General features: G+C 45.7%; 1 protein-coding gene across 3 annotated transcripts in view; it reads right to left on the bottom strand.

The window, feature by feature from the left end:
- LOC106578647 (disks large-associated protein 1) overlaps positions 1-14,189 on the bottom strand; it is a 287,047-nt gene that overhangs the window by 9,408 nt on the left and 263,450 nt on the right. For all 3 annotated transcript variants that reach the window (XM_014157684.2, XM_045702177.1, XM_045702178.1), the window contains exons 7-10: positions 13,431-13,639; positions 13,106-13,261; positions 12,681-12,763; positions 566-987 (exon numbers count right to left, since the gene is read on the bottom strand). In XM_014157684.2, coding sequence (XP_014013159.2) covers positions 566-987; positions 12,681-12,763; positions 13,106-13,261; positions 13,431-13,639 — 870 coding nt within the window. The remainder of the gene's footprint in view (positions 1-565; positions 988-12,680; positions 12,764-13,105; positions 13,262-13,430; positions 13,640-14,189) is intronic.

Below are 14,189 nucleotides of genomic sequence, written 5' to 3'. Positions count from 1 at the left end.
GGGCTGTCAATCTGGAGCTACGGTGCTGGCAGTAGGCTTGAATGATGTCATTAAGTGAGTTTGAGAATGAAAACCCCTATTGAGCGTTGCTGTGAAAGGCCATTTTACAGTACAGGACAGATGTGTGGCGGGACCCAGCTGGTTCCCTATTGATAACTATGCCTGGTAAGTTGGCAGAGGAGATAGCAGGCAACAAGCAGGTAGTGTGGCCAGCTGCCATGAATACCCAGTGTGTCCCAAATGGCACCCTATTCCCTATGTAGTGCACTACTTTTGAACTGAGCCCTATCGGGCCTCGGTCAAAAGTAGTGCATTATCTTGGGAATAGGGTGCCATTTGGAACTCAGACAATTTCACTCCGTCTACTAAGTCTGTTGGGTCATTTGGAGGACACAGACAGAGAGAGGGAAGGAGGGAATAAACGTAGGGATATAGAGAGAGGGAAAACAATGGATATAACCCAACCCCACTTCTGCACCAGTTTCCACATATTCAGCAGAATATTCTCTAGTTGAAGTTGTTTTGTATGTACATCTGTACGTGCAGGTGTGTAGCCACCACTCACTCTCGTCCGACAGCTCGTTCTCCATCTCTTCCTGCTCCATCTGTCTGCACCAGCCCTCCATGCGCTCCATCTCAGCCTGCAGCAGCTTGAGGAACCAGCGCCCGTCCCTGGGACACAACGACCCCCTCCCCCCCACCACCTCCATTGGGCCGTCCACCTGGTCCATCCAGGGGTCGGGTGGGGGCAGGATGGATGGGTCGACACCCACCTCGCCGTACTCCTCCACAGTCAGGGCGTGGTAGTGGTTGCCCGAGCCCTGGATGGAGACGGTGGATGTGGCGGAGTCCCGGGAGTACTGGCGGGGCATGGTGGCCGAGTGGCGCATCGCCATCTCTGGAGCGTCGACGGGATAGTAGTCAGGGTCGTCTAGGTCGGCCTGGACCGCCGTGGTCACACTGTTGGACCTGGTCATCCTGTGGTAACTGGAGAGAGAACCACAGATCTGAGGTCAGATGTTACCAAATGTGGGGCTAGTAGAAGACATGCAGGCGTAGTATATTAACACAGATCCCAGATCAGATCAGCCAGGTGTGGGGTGTTTGGGAGGAATGTCATGGGGGCGTTTGGTCACCTGGCTGATTCAGAGGCAATGGAGCGTGGTCTCATCTGTCCCCCTGTCCTGCTGCAGGGCTGAGTCTCAGAGATAACACACATACTCACCCTCAGGGCCACACTGTACAGCTTGGGGGTGAAGCTTTTCAATTGGTTCGGGAGGCTTTGTGCCCCTGTAACACTCCCATTGCCAAGTCTCTCTGAGCAACGTGCCAACACACTAGCACAAATTCACACACTTGCACGCAAATAACATATTTCCAAAACACGCACACACACACACACACACACACACACACACACACACACACACACACACACACACACACACACACACACACACACACACAGACACACACAGACACACACACACACACACACACACACACACACACACTTGGCTGGTTCTATACAGCAGCCCACCACCATCAGAGTGATGAATGAGAGGCCAGAGGCATGGTGAGTGATAGAGAGAGAGGTGCCAACTGAATGCACAATGAGTGGACAGTAAGCAAGCAGAGACACCAGCGGACTACAGCAGGACACACACACACACACACACACACACACACACACACACACACACACACACACACACACACACACACACACACACACACACACACACACACACACTACAGCACGGACACACCGAAATGACCTGCCCACAGGGTGACACTCATACAGACCCAGAAGTCGCTCCATCCATCTGCCTCACATCTCCGGTCAGTCTCTCCTCCTTCACCCATTCATCTATTCTCCCTATGCACCATTCATCACCGCTCTTCCATGAACAGAGAACAAGAGGGGGAGGGGAGCCGGAGAGATCAAAGACACTCACAGTGGAGTTGTACCAGCGCCTGGGTGTGTGTGTGTGTGTTTGTGTGTGTGTGTGTGTGTGTGTGTGTGTGTGTGTGTGTGTGTGTGTGTGTGTGTGTGTGTGTGTGTGTGTTTGCAGCAGTTAAAGAGTAGCTGTCCTCTGAGCAGGTGTGCAGTCATAATGATCTCAGCCTGCTTAATAGCAGCTCCCTCCTAACAACTTCCTGTCTGTGTCAGGGCAGTGAGGGTTAAGGCCAAACACAACCCATATTGACTGACTGAGGAGAGGGAGGGAGAGAGATATGTAGTGTTCACAGTCAGCCCACTGACACCCCTATCAGATCACAGCAAAAGCACAGTCTACTTGAACAGAGCAATACTCAATCATGAGGCATCAAAGCCAAAGGAACTGAGTAATATTTAGAAATGCTATAGATGGAAGGAATGTAGTGTGGAAACTTGCCAAAAAACTATTAGGCAACCACAAATTCACTCCCTATTACGTTCCACTGTAATAGTGAAGGTCTAAACTTAGCAGTAGAAAATCTAAAAGGTATATTTGACCTCTCAGCTTCCCTATCAAATCTAAAAATTTCAAACAGAAAACCGAAGAAAATTAACAACAATGACAAATGGTTTGATGAAGAATGCTAAAACCTAAGAAAGAAATTGAGAAACCTGTCCAACCAAAAACACAGAGACCCAGAAAACCTCAGCCTACGCCTTCACTATGGTGAATCACTAAAACAATATATAAATACACCACGGAAAAAGAAGGAACAGCACGTAAGAAATCTGCTCAATGTAATTGAAGAATCAAAAGACTCTAACCACTTCTGGGAAAATTGGAAAACACTAAACAAACAACAACACAAAGAATTATCTACCCAAAATGGAGATGTATGGGTAAACCACTTCTCCAATCTTTTTGACTCTATATTTTTTTAATTTAACCTTTATTTAACTAGGTAAGTCAGTTAAGAACAAATTCTTATTTTCAATGACGGCCTACCCCGACGCTGGGCCAATTGTGCGCCACTCTATGGGACTCCCAATCACGGCCGGATGTGATGCAGCCTGGATTCGAGCCAGGTACTGCAGTGACGCCTCTTGCACTGAGATGCAGTGTCTTAGACCACAAAGAACAAACTGCAAAACATATACATGATCAAATACACATCTTATAATCAACTATTAAAGACTACCAGAAACCACTGCATTCTCCAATTACCTTGAATGAACTACAGGACAAAATAAAAACCCTCCAACCCAAAAAGGCATGTGGTGTTGATGGTATCCTCAATGAAATGATAAAATATACAGACAACAAATTCCAATTGGCTATACTTAAACTCGTTAACATCATCCTTAGCTCTGGCACCTTCCCCAATATTTGGAACCAAGAACTGACTACCCCAATCCACAAAAGTGGAGACAAATTTGACCCCAATACCTAGCCTGGGATATGCGTCAACAGAAACCTTGGGAAAATCCTCTGCATTATCATTAAACAGCAGACTTGTACATTTCCTCAATGAAAACAATGTACTGAGCAAACGTCAAATTGACTTTTTACCAAATTATCGTACGACAGACCACATATTCACCCGGCACAACCTAATTGACAAAAAAAACAAAAAAACATAGGCAAAGTCTTCTCATGCATTGTTGATTTAAAAAAAATAAATTTGGCTTGAGGGTCTGTAATGCAAATTGATGGAAAGTGGTATTGGGGGAAAAACATAAGACATTATAAAATCCATGTACACAACAACAAGTCTGCGGTTAAAATTGCCAAAAAACACACATTTCTTTCCACAGGGCCGTGGGGTGAGACATGGATGCAGCCCACCCTCTTCAACATATATATCAACGAATTGTCGAGGCCACTAGAACAGTCTGCAGCACCCGACCTCACCCTACTTAGAATCTGAAGTCCAATGTCTACTGTTTGCTGATGATCTGGTGCTTCTGTCACCAACCAAGGATGGTCTACAGCAGCACCTAGATCTTTTGCACATATTCTGCCAGACCTGCGCCCTGACAGTAAATCCCAGTAAGACCAAAATAATGGTGTTCCAAAAAAGGTCCAGTCGCCAGGACCACAGATACAAATTCCATCTAGACACCGTTGCCCTAGAGCACACAAAAAACGACACATACCTTGGCCTAAACATCAGCGCCACAGGTAACTTCCACAAAGCAGTGAACGATCTGAGAGACAAGGCAAGAAGGGCCTTCTATACCATAAAAAGGAACATAGAATTTGACATACCAATTAGGATCTGGCTAAAAATATTTGAATCAGTTATAGAACCCATTGCCCTTTATGGTTGTGAGGTCTGGGGTCCGCTCACCAACCAAGAATTCACAAAATGGGACAAACACCAAATTGAGAGTTCAGCTAAAATATCCTCTGTGTACAACGTAAAACACCAAATAATGTATGCAGAGCAGAATCAGGCCGATACCTGTAATTATCAAAATCCAGAAAAGAGCTGTTAAATTCTACAACCACCTAAAAGGAAGCGATTCCCAAACCTTCCATAACAAAGCCATCACATACAGAGAGATGAACCTGGAGAAGAGTCCCCTAAGCAAGCTGGTCCTGGGGCTCTGTTCACAAACACAAACAGACCCCACAGACCCCCAGGACAGCAACGCAATTAGACCCAACCAAATCATGAGAAAACAAAAAGATAATTACTTGACACATTGGAAAGAATTCACACAAAAAAAAACGGAGCAAACTAGAATGATATTTGGCCCTAAACAGAGAGTACACAGTGGCAGAATACCTGACCACTGTGACTGACACAAACTTAATGAAAGCTTTGACTATGTACAGTCTCAGTGAGCATAGCCTTGCTATTGAGAAAGGCCACTGTAGGCAGACCTGGTTCTCAAGAGAAGAGAGGCAATGTGCATACTGCCCACAAAATGAGGTGGAAACTGAGCTGCACTTCCTAAACTCCTGCCAAATGTATGACCGTATTAGAGATACATATTTCCCTCAGATTACACAGATCCACAAAGAATTCAAAAACAAACACAATTTTGATGAACTCCCATATCTACTGGGTGAAATACCACAGTGTGCCATCACAGCAGCAAGATTTGTGACCAGTTGCCACAAGAAAAGGGCAACCAGTGAAGAACAAACACCATTGTAAATACAACCCATATTTATGTTTATTTATTTTCCCTTTTGTACTTTAACCATTTGCACATTGTTACAACACTGTATATATACATACTATGATATTTGCAATCTATTTATTATTTTGTAACTGTGAGTGTAATGTTTACTGTTCATTTTGATTGTTTATTTCACTTTTGTTTATTATCTACTTCACTTGCTTTGGCAATGTTAACATATGTTTCCCATGACAATAAAGCCCCTTGAATTTAATTTAATTGAGAGAGAGAGAGAGAGAGAGAGAGAGAGAGAGAGAGAGAGAGAGAGAGAGAGAGAGAGAGAGAGAGAGAAATGGGGCGGGGTGTGGAGTAGGGAAAAAGAGGGAAGAACAGGGACAGAGAGAGCAATAGAGAGAGAGAGAGGGGGGGAGAGAAAATAAAAGACCAAAGCAAAAGAGGGTTTTGTTAGAGAGCAGTCTGGTGGAGTCCTTCACAGAGCCTTGTTACAGAGCAGTCAGGTGGAGTCCTTCACAGGGCCTTGTTACAGTGCAGTCAGGTGGAGTCCTTCCCAGAGCCTTGTTACAGAGCAGTCAGGTGGAGTCCTTCACAGAGCCTTGTTACAGAGCAGTCAGGTGGAGTCCTTCCCAGAGCCTTGTTACAGAGCAGTCTGGTGGAGTCCTTCACAGAGCCTTGTTACAGAGCAGTCTGGTGGAGTCCTTCACAGAGCCTTGTTACAGAGCAGTCTGGTGGAGTCCTTCACAGAGCCTTGTTACAGAGCAGTCTGGTGGAGTCCTTCACAGAGCCTTGTTACAGAGCAGTCTGGTGGAGTCCTTCACAGAGCCTTGTTACAGTGCAGTCAGGTGGAGTCCTTCACAGAGCCTTATTACAGTGCAGTCAGGTGGAGTCCTTCACAGAGCCTTGTTACAGAGCAGTCAGGTGGAGTCCTTCACAGGGCCTTGTTACAGTGCAGTCAGGTGGAGTCCTTCACAGAGCCTTGTTACAGAGCAGTCAGGTGGAGTCCTTCACAGAGCCTTGTTACAGAGCAGTCAGGTGGAGTCCTTCACAGGGCCTTGTTACAGAGCAGTCAGGTGGAGTCCTTCACAGAGCCTTGTTACAGAGCAGTCAGGTGGAGTCCTTCACAGGGCCTTGTTACAGAGCAGTCAGGTGGAGTCCTTCACAGGGCCTTGTTACAGTGCAGTCAGGTGGAGTCCTTCACAGGGCCTTGTTACAGTGCAGTCAGGTGGAGTCCTTCACAGAGCCTTATTACAGAGCAGTCTGGTGGAGTCCTTCACAGAGCCTTGTTACAGTGCAGTCAGGTGGAGTCCTTCACAGAGCCTTGTTACAGAGCAGTCAGGTGGAGTCCTTCACAGGGCCTTGTTACAGTGCAGTCAGGTGGAGTCCTTCACAGAGCCTTGTTACAGAGCAGTCAGGTGGAGTCCTTCACAGGGCCTTGTTACAGTGCAGTCAGGTGGAGGCCTTCACAGAGCCTTGTTACAGAGCAGTCAGGTGGAATCCTTCACAGGGCCTTGTTACAGTGCAGTCAGGTGGAGACATTCACAGAGCCTTGTTACAGAGCAGTCAGGTGTAGTCCTTCACAGAGCCTTGTTACAGAGCAGTCAGGTGGAGTCCTTCACAGGGCCTTGTTACAGAGCAGTCAGGTGGAGTCCTTCACAGGGCCGTGTTACAGAGCAGTCAGGTGGAGTCCTTCACAGAGCCTTGTTACAGTGCAGTCAGGTGGAGTCCTTCACAGAGCCTTGTTACAGAGCAGTCTGGTGGAGTCCTTCACAGAGCCTTGTTACAGAGCAGTCAGGTGGAGTCCTTCACTTTGCCTTGTTACAGAGCAGTCAGGTGGAGTCCTTCACAGAGCCTTGTTACAGAGCAGTCAGGTGGAGTCCTTCACAGAGCCTTGTTACAGAGCAGTCAGGTGGAGTCCTTCCCAGGTCTTTGTAAATCACTTCAGTGAATAAGGGAGCCCTGCTCTGCTCTCCAACTGGGGGAAAAGCTGCTCCAAGACCGGATGACTTTGTCAGTCTGGATTGTGGCTACAGTAGAACTCCTTAATTACACGATATCGTTTTCTTATCTTAGTATGTTCAAGTCTAGATAAGCTGAATCCCAGTTTGGGTCACAAAGTTGTCCCAGTTTTATTAAACACTTTGGGAGCAGTGTGGTGATTTACATTTTGTTCTACGTTATCCACTCAGATCCAGCACCTGGGGAAAGTTTTTATGGATGTGCGCATACCACCCCTCTAAACATGGAAAAGCTGAATTAACACAATTTGGGAAAGCTACCTCAAAGCCTCAGTCTAGAATGACGCTAATAGCTTAAACCCATTAGTAAGAGTTATCACTACACTCTTAGAAAAAAGTGGGTACCAAACCGGTTCTTTAGGGCTCTCAAGTGGCAAAGTGGCCTAAGGCACTACATCTCAGTGCTAGAGGCGTCACTACAGACACCCTGGTTCGAATCCAGGCTGTATCACAACCAGCTGTGATTGGGAGTACCATAGGGCAGAGCACAATTGGCCCAGGTTTGGCCGGTGTAGGCCGTAATTGTAAATATTAATTTCTTCTTAACTGAATTGCATAGCTAAATAAAGGTTCAATTTAAATAATAATAATAATTTGCTGAGGGATAGGGTCCTACCCAGAACCATTTTGATCAGAAGAACCCTTTCGGAAGACAAGGGTTCTTTGTAAGGCAAAGGGTTCTACCAAGAACCTTTAACATCCTAAGAACTGGCTGTTTTATGATTCTTTGGAAGGCAAAAAGGGTTCTTTGGAAGGCAATAAGGGTTCTACATAGAACCATATACAGTATACACACACACACACACACGCACATATATACACTGCTCAAAAAAATAAAGGGAACACTAAAATAACACATCCTAAATCTGAATGAATGAAATAATCTTATTAAATACTTTTTTCTTTACATAGTTGAATGTGCTGACAACAAAATCACACAAAAATAATCAATGGAAATCCAATTTATCAACCCATGGAGGTCTGGATTTGGGGTCACACTCAAAATTAAAGTGGAAAACCACACTACAGGCTGATCCAACTTTGATGTAATGTCCTTAAATGAAGTCAAAATGAGGCTCAGTAGTGCGTGTGGCTTCCACGTGCCTGTATGACCTCCCTACAACGCCTGGGCATGCTCCTGATGAGGTGGCGGATGGTCTCCTGTAGGATCTCCTCCCAGACCTGGACTAAAGCATCCGCCAACTCCTGGACACTCTGTGGTGCAACGTGGCGTTGGTGGATGGAGTGAGACATGATGTCCCAGATGTGCTCAATTGGATTCAGGTCTGGGGAACAGGCGGGCCAGTCCATAGCATCAATGCCTTCCTCTTGCAGGAACTGCTGACACACTCCAGCCACATGAGGTCTAGCATTGTCTTGCATTAGAAGGAACCCAGGGCCAACCGCACCAGCATATGGTCTCACAAGGGGTCTGAGGATCTCATCTCGGTACCTAATGGCAGTCAGGCTACCTCTGGCGAGCACATGGAGGGCTGTGCGGCCCCCCAAAGAAATGCCACCCCACACCATGACTGACCCACCGCCAAACCGGTCATGCTGGAGGATGTTGCAGGCAGCAAAACGTTCTCCACGGCATCTCCAGACTCTGTCACGTCTGTCACATGTGCTCAGTGTGAACCTGCTTTCATCTGTGAAGAGCACAGGGCGCCAGTGGTGAATTTGCCAATCTTGGTGTTCTCTGGCAAATGCCAAACGTCCTGCACGGTGTTGGGCTGTAAGCACAACCCCCACCTGTGGACGTCGGGCCCTCATACCACCCTCATGGAGTCTGTTTCTGACCGTTTGAGCAGACACATGCACATTTGTGGCCTGCTGGAGGTCATTTTGCAGGGCTCTGGCAGTGCTCCTCCTGCTCCTCCTTGCACAAAGGCGGAGGTAGCGGTCCTGCTGCTGGGTTGTTGCCCTCCTACGGCCTTCTCCACGTCTCCTGATGTACTGGCCTGTCTCCTGGTAGCGCCTCCATGCTCTGGACACTACACTGACAGACACAGCAAACCTTCTTGCCACAGCTCGCATTGATGTGCCATCCTGGATGAGCTGCACTACCTGAGCCACTTGTGTGGGTTGTAGACTCCGTCTCATGCTACCACTAGAGTGAAAGCACCGCCAGCATTCAAAAGTGACCAAAACATCAGCCAGGAAGCATAGGAACTGAGAAGTGGTCTGTGGTCTCGACCTGCAGAACCACTCCTTTATTGGGGGTGTCTTGCTTATTGCCTATAATTTCCACCTGTTGTCTATTCCATTTGCACAACAGCATGTGAAATTTATTGTCAATCAGTGTTGCTTCCTAAGTGGACAGTTTGATTTCACAGAAGTGTGATTGACTTGGAGTTACATTGTGTTGTTTAAGTGTTCCCTTTATTTTTTTTAGCAGTATATATATATATATATATATATATATATATATATACCATCATATTTCCTATTGCAGGATGAGAAATGTTTGTTTAAATATCTGTGTTTTTGCATGTACATTAATTGTTTTTGACATTTGTTAGTAGTTGGACGTATTGCACCTGTTACTGAAATGGTTGTTCTAGTTTAGATGGTTTAGGTAGTCTCCGCACAATGTTCCTAACCATGGAAGTCATTCTGAATGCAGGTTGCTGGTGATAAAAAATTCCACTTGTTGAATGTCCGAACTCTGTCTGGATTCCATTTGGAATTACACACCGCTTTGCAAACCATCATAATGTGACTTGCAGGACTGATGTGGCCTGTAAACCAAGATTTTCCTAACGCCACTGTGTTGGGGTATACCTAGGCCCTCAAACAAAGTCCTTATGATATATGTCATGTACTGTCATAAAGATATACATTTGAAAGGTTAGTAAGGCTGATTGAACTGCTCATAATAGAGGGTTCTAGGAAGAACCATCCAAAGATAAAAGGACTATATGGTTTAAGACCACCATAGACCATACACACACCCACATTCCATGTTACCAGTTACTGCAAAGCCAGCTGTGGAAACAAACTCCAACCTTCACCTAACCCATATGCCGCCATCTTGGAATGAGTTCACCATAAGGAATGTATAGGCCCATGACATAAGTTGGAACACCTTTGTAGAGTATCTGTCGTTTAAATGAGGATTATGAATTAGATTGAAATCGCTAGATTTAATCCAGGCGGTATGTAAAACAAATCATTCACATTATCATAAAAGCATGAAACTTGGTACACTTGTACAGTTAAGGAACCTGAACATTGTCTATTCTCATAATATTATGTTATTACAGAATTATTTTTAAGGACAATTTTCAGTTCGTACAGTATATGTTAATGATATAATCATAAAGTGAGATTATTGATAATAACTTACATTAGACAACGTAAACTTGTCTTAGCAGGCGGTTGACAGATGTCTTTAAAAGGCAGCCAGGTTGTTTGTAGTGTTCTTATCTTTTACTGCTCCCCTCCACTCCCTCTCAGTTTGGCAGGCTTAAGCCCAGTTCAAACACTGAGGTAAGGTTATGACCCCACACACACACACTCGCGCACACACACATTTATTGTGAGTGGGGCAGGGCCACAGGAGAAATGCACTCTCCCCGTCTGGGAATCTAGTGTATAGGGGCAATCAGCCCAGACCTCCCAGGACCAACCCTGCCTTGCTGGGACACGCACACACACACACACACACACACACACACACACACACACACACACACACACACACACACACACACACACACACACACATAAACATGCACAAAATCAAACATGCACAAACAAAAACACACACTCAAACATACACCAAGGGAAGGCACATGTGTGACATTAAACCCCAGTGCCACTGGACTAGTGGAAGTGTCTACAGGAGTTAATGTTTGCGTTGGCTGCTTGGAGGTGTGCCTCCTTTTCTTTACTTGGCTAGGCAGCAGAGGAAAGCTCTTTGAGGAAAAACCAGTCCAGATTCCTGCATCCTAAATGGCACCCTATTCCCTATGTAGTGCACTAGATTTGACACAGGGCCCATAGGCCTAGCCATAGGGCTCTGGTCAAAAGTAGCAGTATAGGGAATCGGATGCTATTTGGGATGCAACACAGATTCCTGCCTCTGACTCTGAAACTGCAGTCCTGGAAATGACCTTGGTAGGTTGAGACTGGGCTCTTTGATTCCTGACCATGTTCTGTTTACATTATGAAATCAGATTACTGCATCCAGTGCAGTCTCTAAATTGGTCATCTCCCCTCAGCTCTGACTAACAGAGGGGTTACTGTGTAGAGTGAATGGGAGTTACGTTACGCAGGCAGACACACTGACACATAACTGCCTGCTGCGTGACATATTTTTACACAACTCCAGGAACCAGGAATGTTCCCATAACTTCCAGCCCATGCAAATGCTCCGTGTAAATCAGTCAGGGCAGTTGTCCAATGAAGTGGCCAATTGGTATGCTATAGGCCGGCCCTATAGGACTTCAGAGGTTCCTAAGGTGTCCACATGCTTCCTCATCCGAAACAGTTCGGAAACAGTTTGTGCATATATTATGACAATCTTTTTACTTGTTTGGGTCTTCGGAAAGGGTTTTTCCGGCTGTTCGTGCACGCAACATTTTTTCTCTAGGCAGGCTGAAGTCTACACCTCTTCGTCTGTGATTGGTCAACAGTAGGGATCCTTCAATTGAGTGTTTTGTTTGTTCATTCAACAAGAGACTAATCGTTTTCATCTTAGTTAGATGTAAAATTGTGCTACTAAGACCTCCTCGACAAAAAACGACAAAATGAATGACAGATTTCTTGAGATATCTTAGATGAATTCTGAATATTTTGAGGAAGTCTATACTGTCTACGGCATCTCAAGATGGACAAGCAGTACTATTGCCTCTTTTTTCTCCTTTTACAAGCGATGAGCATCCGAGCACACTCGTTCGGTTCGCTTAGCCGTGATTGGCTAGTCACCAGCCGAACCGAACCATGCGGAAGGCTTTAGGGGGAGCTATAGGGATGGTTGGGACACTATAGGAACTGTTACGTGTCGGGCAGGCAAAGGAGAGAGTTGGGGAGGGGGAGGGGGGGGGGGGGTTGACCACGTACTGAAAAGAACAGAACAATGACAGAAATCTCCCCGCCCCCCAAAGTGGCCTGGCTACATCACAATGACTGGTGCAACAGATGGCTGTCAACTAACTGCCCCCTCTCCCTCTCCCTCTCCCTCTCCCTCTCCCTCTCCCTCTCCCTCTCCCCCTTCTTGCTCCCCTGCAACACATCCTCTATTCCCCCAGCTGTCACTGCATCCATGGGCCCCCTGGTTGAGCGGCTCTGATGTCAAAACTCCTCAGAGCTGGGGACAGCTGTTGTGTCGTGATGTGGGGGGTGGGATGAGGGATCCGGTAGCCTATGGTCAATGGGCCCAACTCCAAGGCACACATTTGTATACATACTGATCTCAGGCCAGAGAGGGGAGTGTTAGAAAAAGAGGTGCCAACTGAATGCACAATGAGTCAGCAAGCAGAGACACCAGCGGACTACAATATGACACAAGAAAAACACTGTCATGAATGACAGAAAATCGTTCACATCCTCTCTCTCTCTCTGCTCACCATCTCTCCTCTTCCACCTGGATACCCACTGACTGGAACTTGGAGTGCTCCTCTGTCCCCCTAATGTCCTCTGGTCCATCCACCTGCAACAGAAAACATATTTCATTTTTATTTAAACGTTATTTACACAGGTACGTCAACTAATAATCTCTCGTGGACTGACTACGTGAACATAAATGGTTGCATCTGACCAAATGACACAAGATTCTGGGTTAACCGAGATTAGTCAATTAAGAACAGACCACAGGATAGGTCGACAGGGAATGCCAAAGAGTCATGATTTTTCTCTGATAAGACTTACAGTTTATGGTTGATATTTTTTCTCCATCACTCTATGATTTATCTATGTATGATCACATTCCAATATGGCCATATGTGGTCAGCATGTGGTCAATGTGTTGTCAACACTGTCGGCGTATCTGCACCTGTATCCCTACGGAGAGGCACTTCCGGAGAGCGTCTCTCTTGCTGTTGCTGGACGCAGTGGTGGTGGCGGTGATGGTGATGGTGCTGTTGGTGACGTGCTGGCTGGCCGGGCCGTGGACCTGGGCGTTAGCTGCCTCGATAGCTGCAGTCAGGGCCTTCATAATAATAACATTAAAATATAATATTATTATTATATATATTTTTGGGGTTAATATCAAAAACACTGATAACATCGTAAGCACAAAATGACACTGACAAATTCAAAACAGATTGTACCTATATAATATTTTTATAATATACGATAAATGTTACTATATGATATACCTTCATACTGTCGATGCTCTCAGTGGAGTTGAACAGGTTGGGCTGGGATGTGCTGATCTGGGTCCGGAGGCCTGACCCCTCGTCCATGTATGCATCCTGGGCCGACTCGGTGCTGCTTTGGGCTGTGATGGAGATGACAGGTTTGGATGGGGTGGTGCGCGGCGGCACCAGCGGAGGCGTCTTCTTGTACGTGGTAATGCATGACGACACTGCAGAGTGGGACAGGAAGTGGAAAAACTGGTTAGAAAAACGACAATAAATTAAGGAGAAAACGACAAAAATGTAGTTCACAGGAGGATTAGCTAGGTTTGCTGTGAGAGTTTCAATTGCAGTTTTTTACAATCACTTTGGCACTAATTTCAGAACCTCGTCGTCATTATTCAAAACTCTAGACACAAAACTCAAAACGGTCATCACTTGTAACACAGGCTGTCCAATGTTCAAAACATTGCATTGTGCATTCATATCTTTAAAGAAACCTTGCACTTGCAGAATCATTGGTTCAAATAACTCATTTATCATGAAATACCATAGGAACAATCATTTAGATCACCCACACACAAGATACCAATAGTTTCACTGTGTAGTTGTTCGTACAATCATTAAATATTGTAGTACAAAATATGTGATACATGTTTCATTATACTACTACATGTAAATACATCACTGTAAAAGGACTAGTAGAGAGAATACTACAGACACAGTGGAATCATTGAACAAAATCTGAAATTTATTGATGAAATACAATAAAATCACAAC

Source organism: Salmo salar, chromosome ssa19 (assembly GCF_905237065.1).
Source record: "Salmo salar chromosome ssa19, Ssal_v3.1, whole genome shotgun sequence".
NCBI lineage: Eukaryota > Metazoa > Chordata > Actinopteri > Salmoniformes > Salmonidae > Salmo > Salmo salar.
Note: the sequence above shows the minus strand (reverse complement) of the source record. Positions and strands in the feature narration are given on the sequence as shown.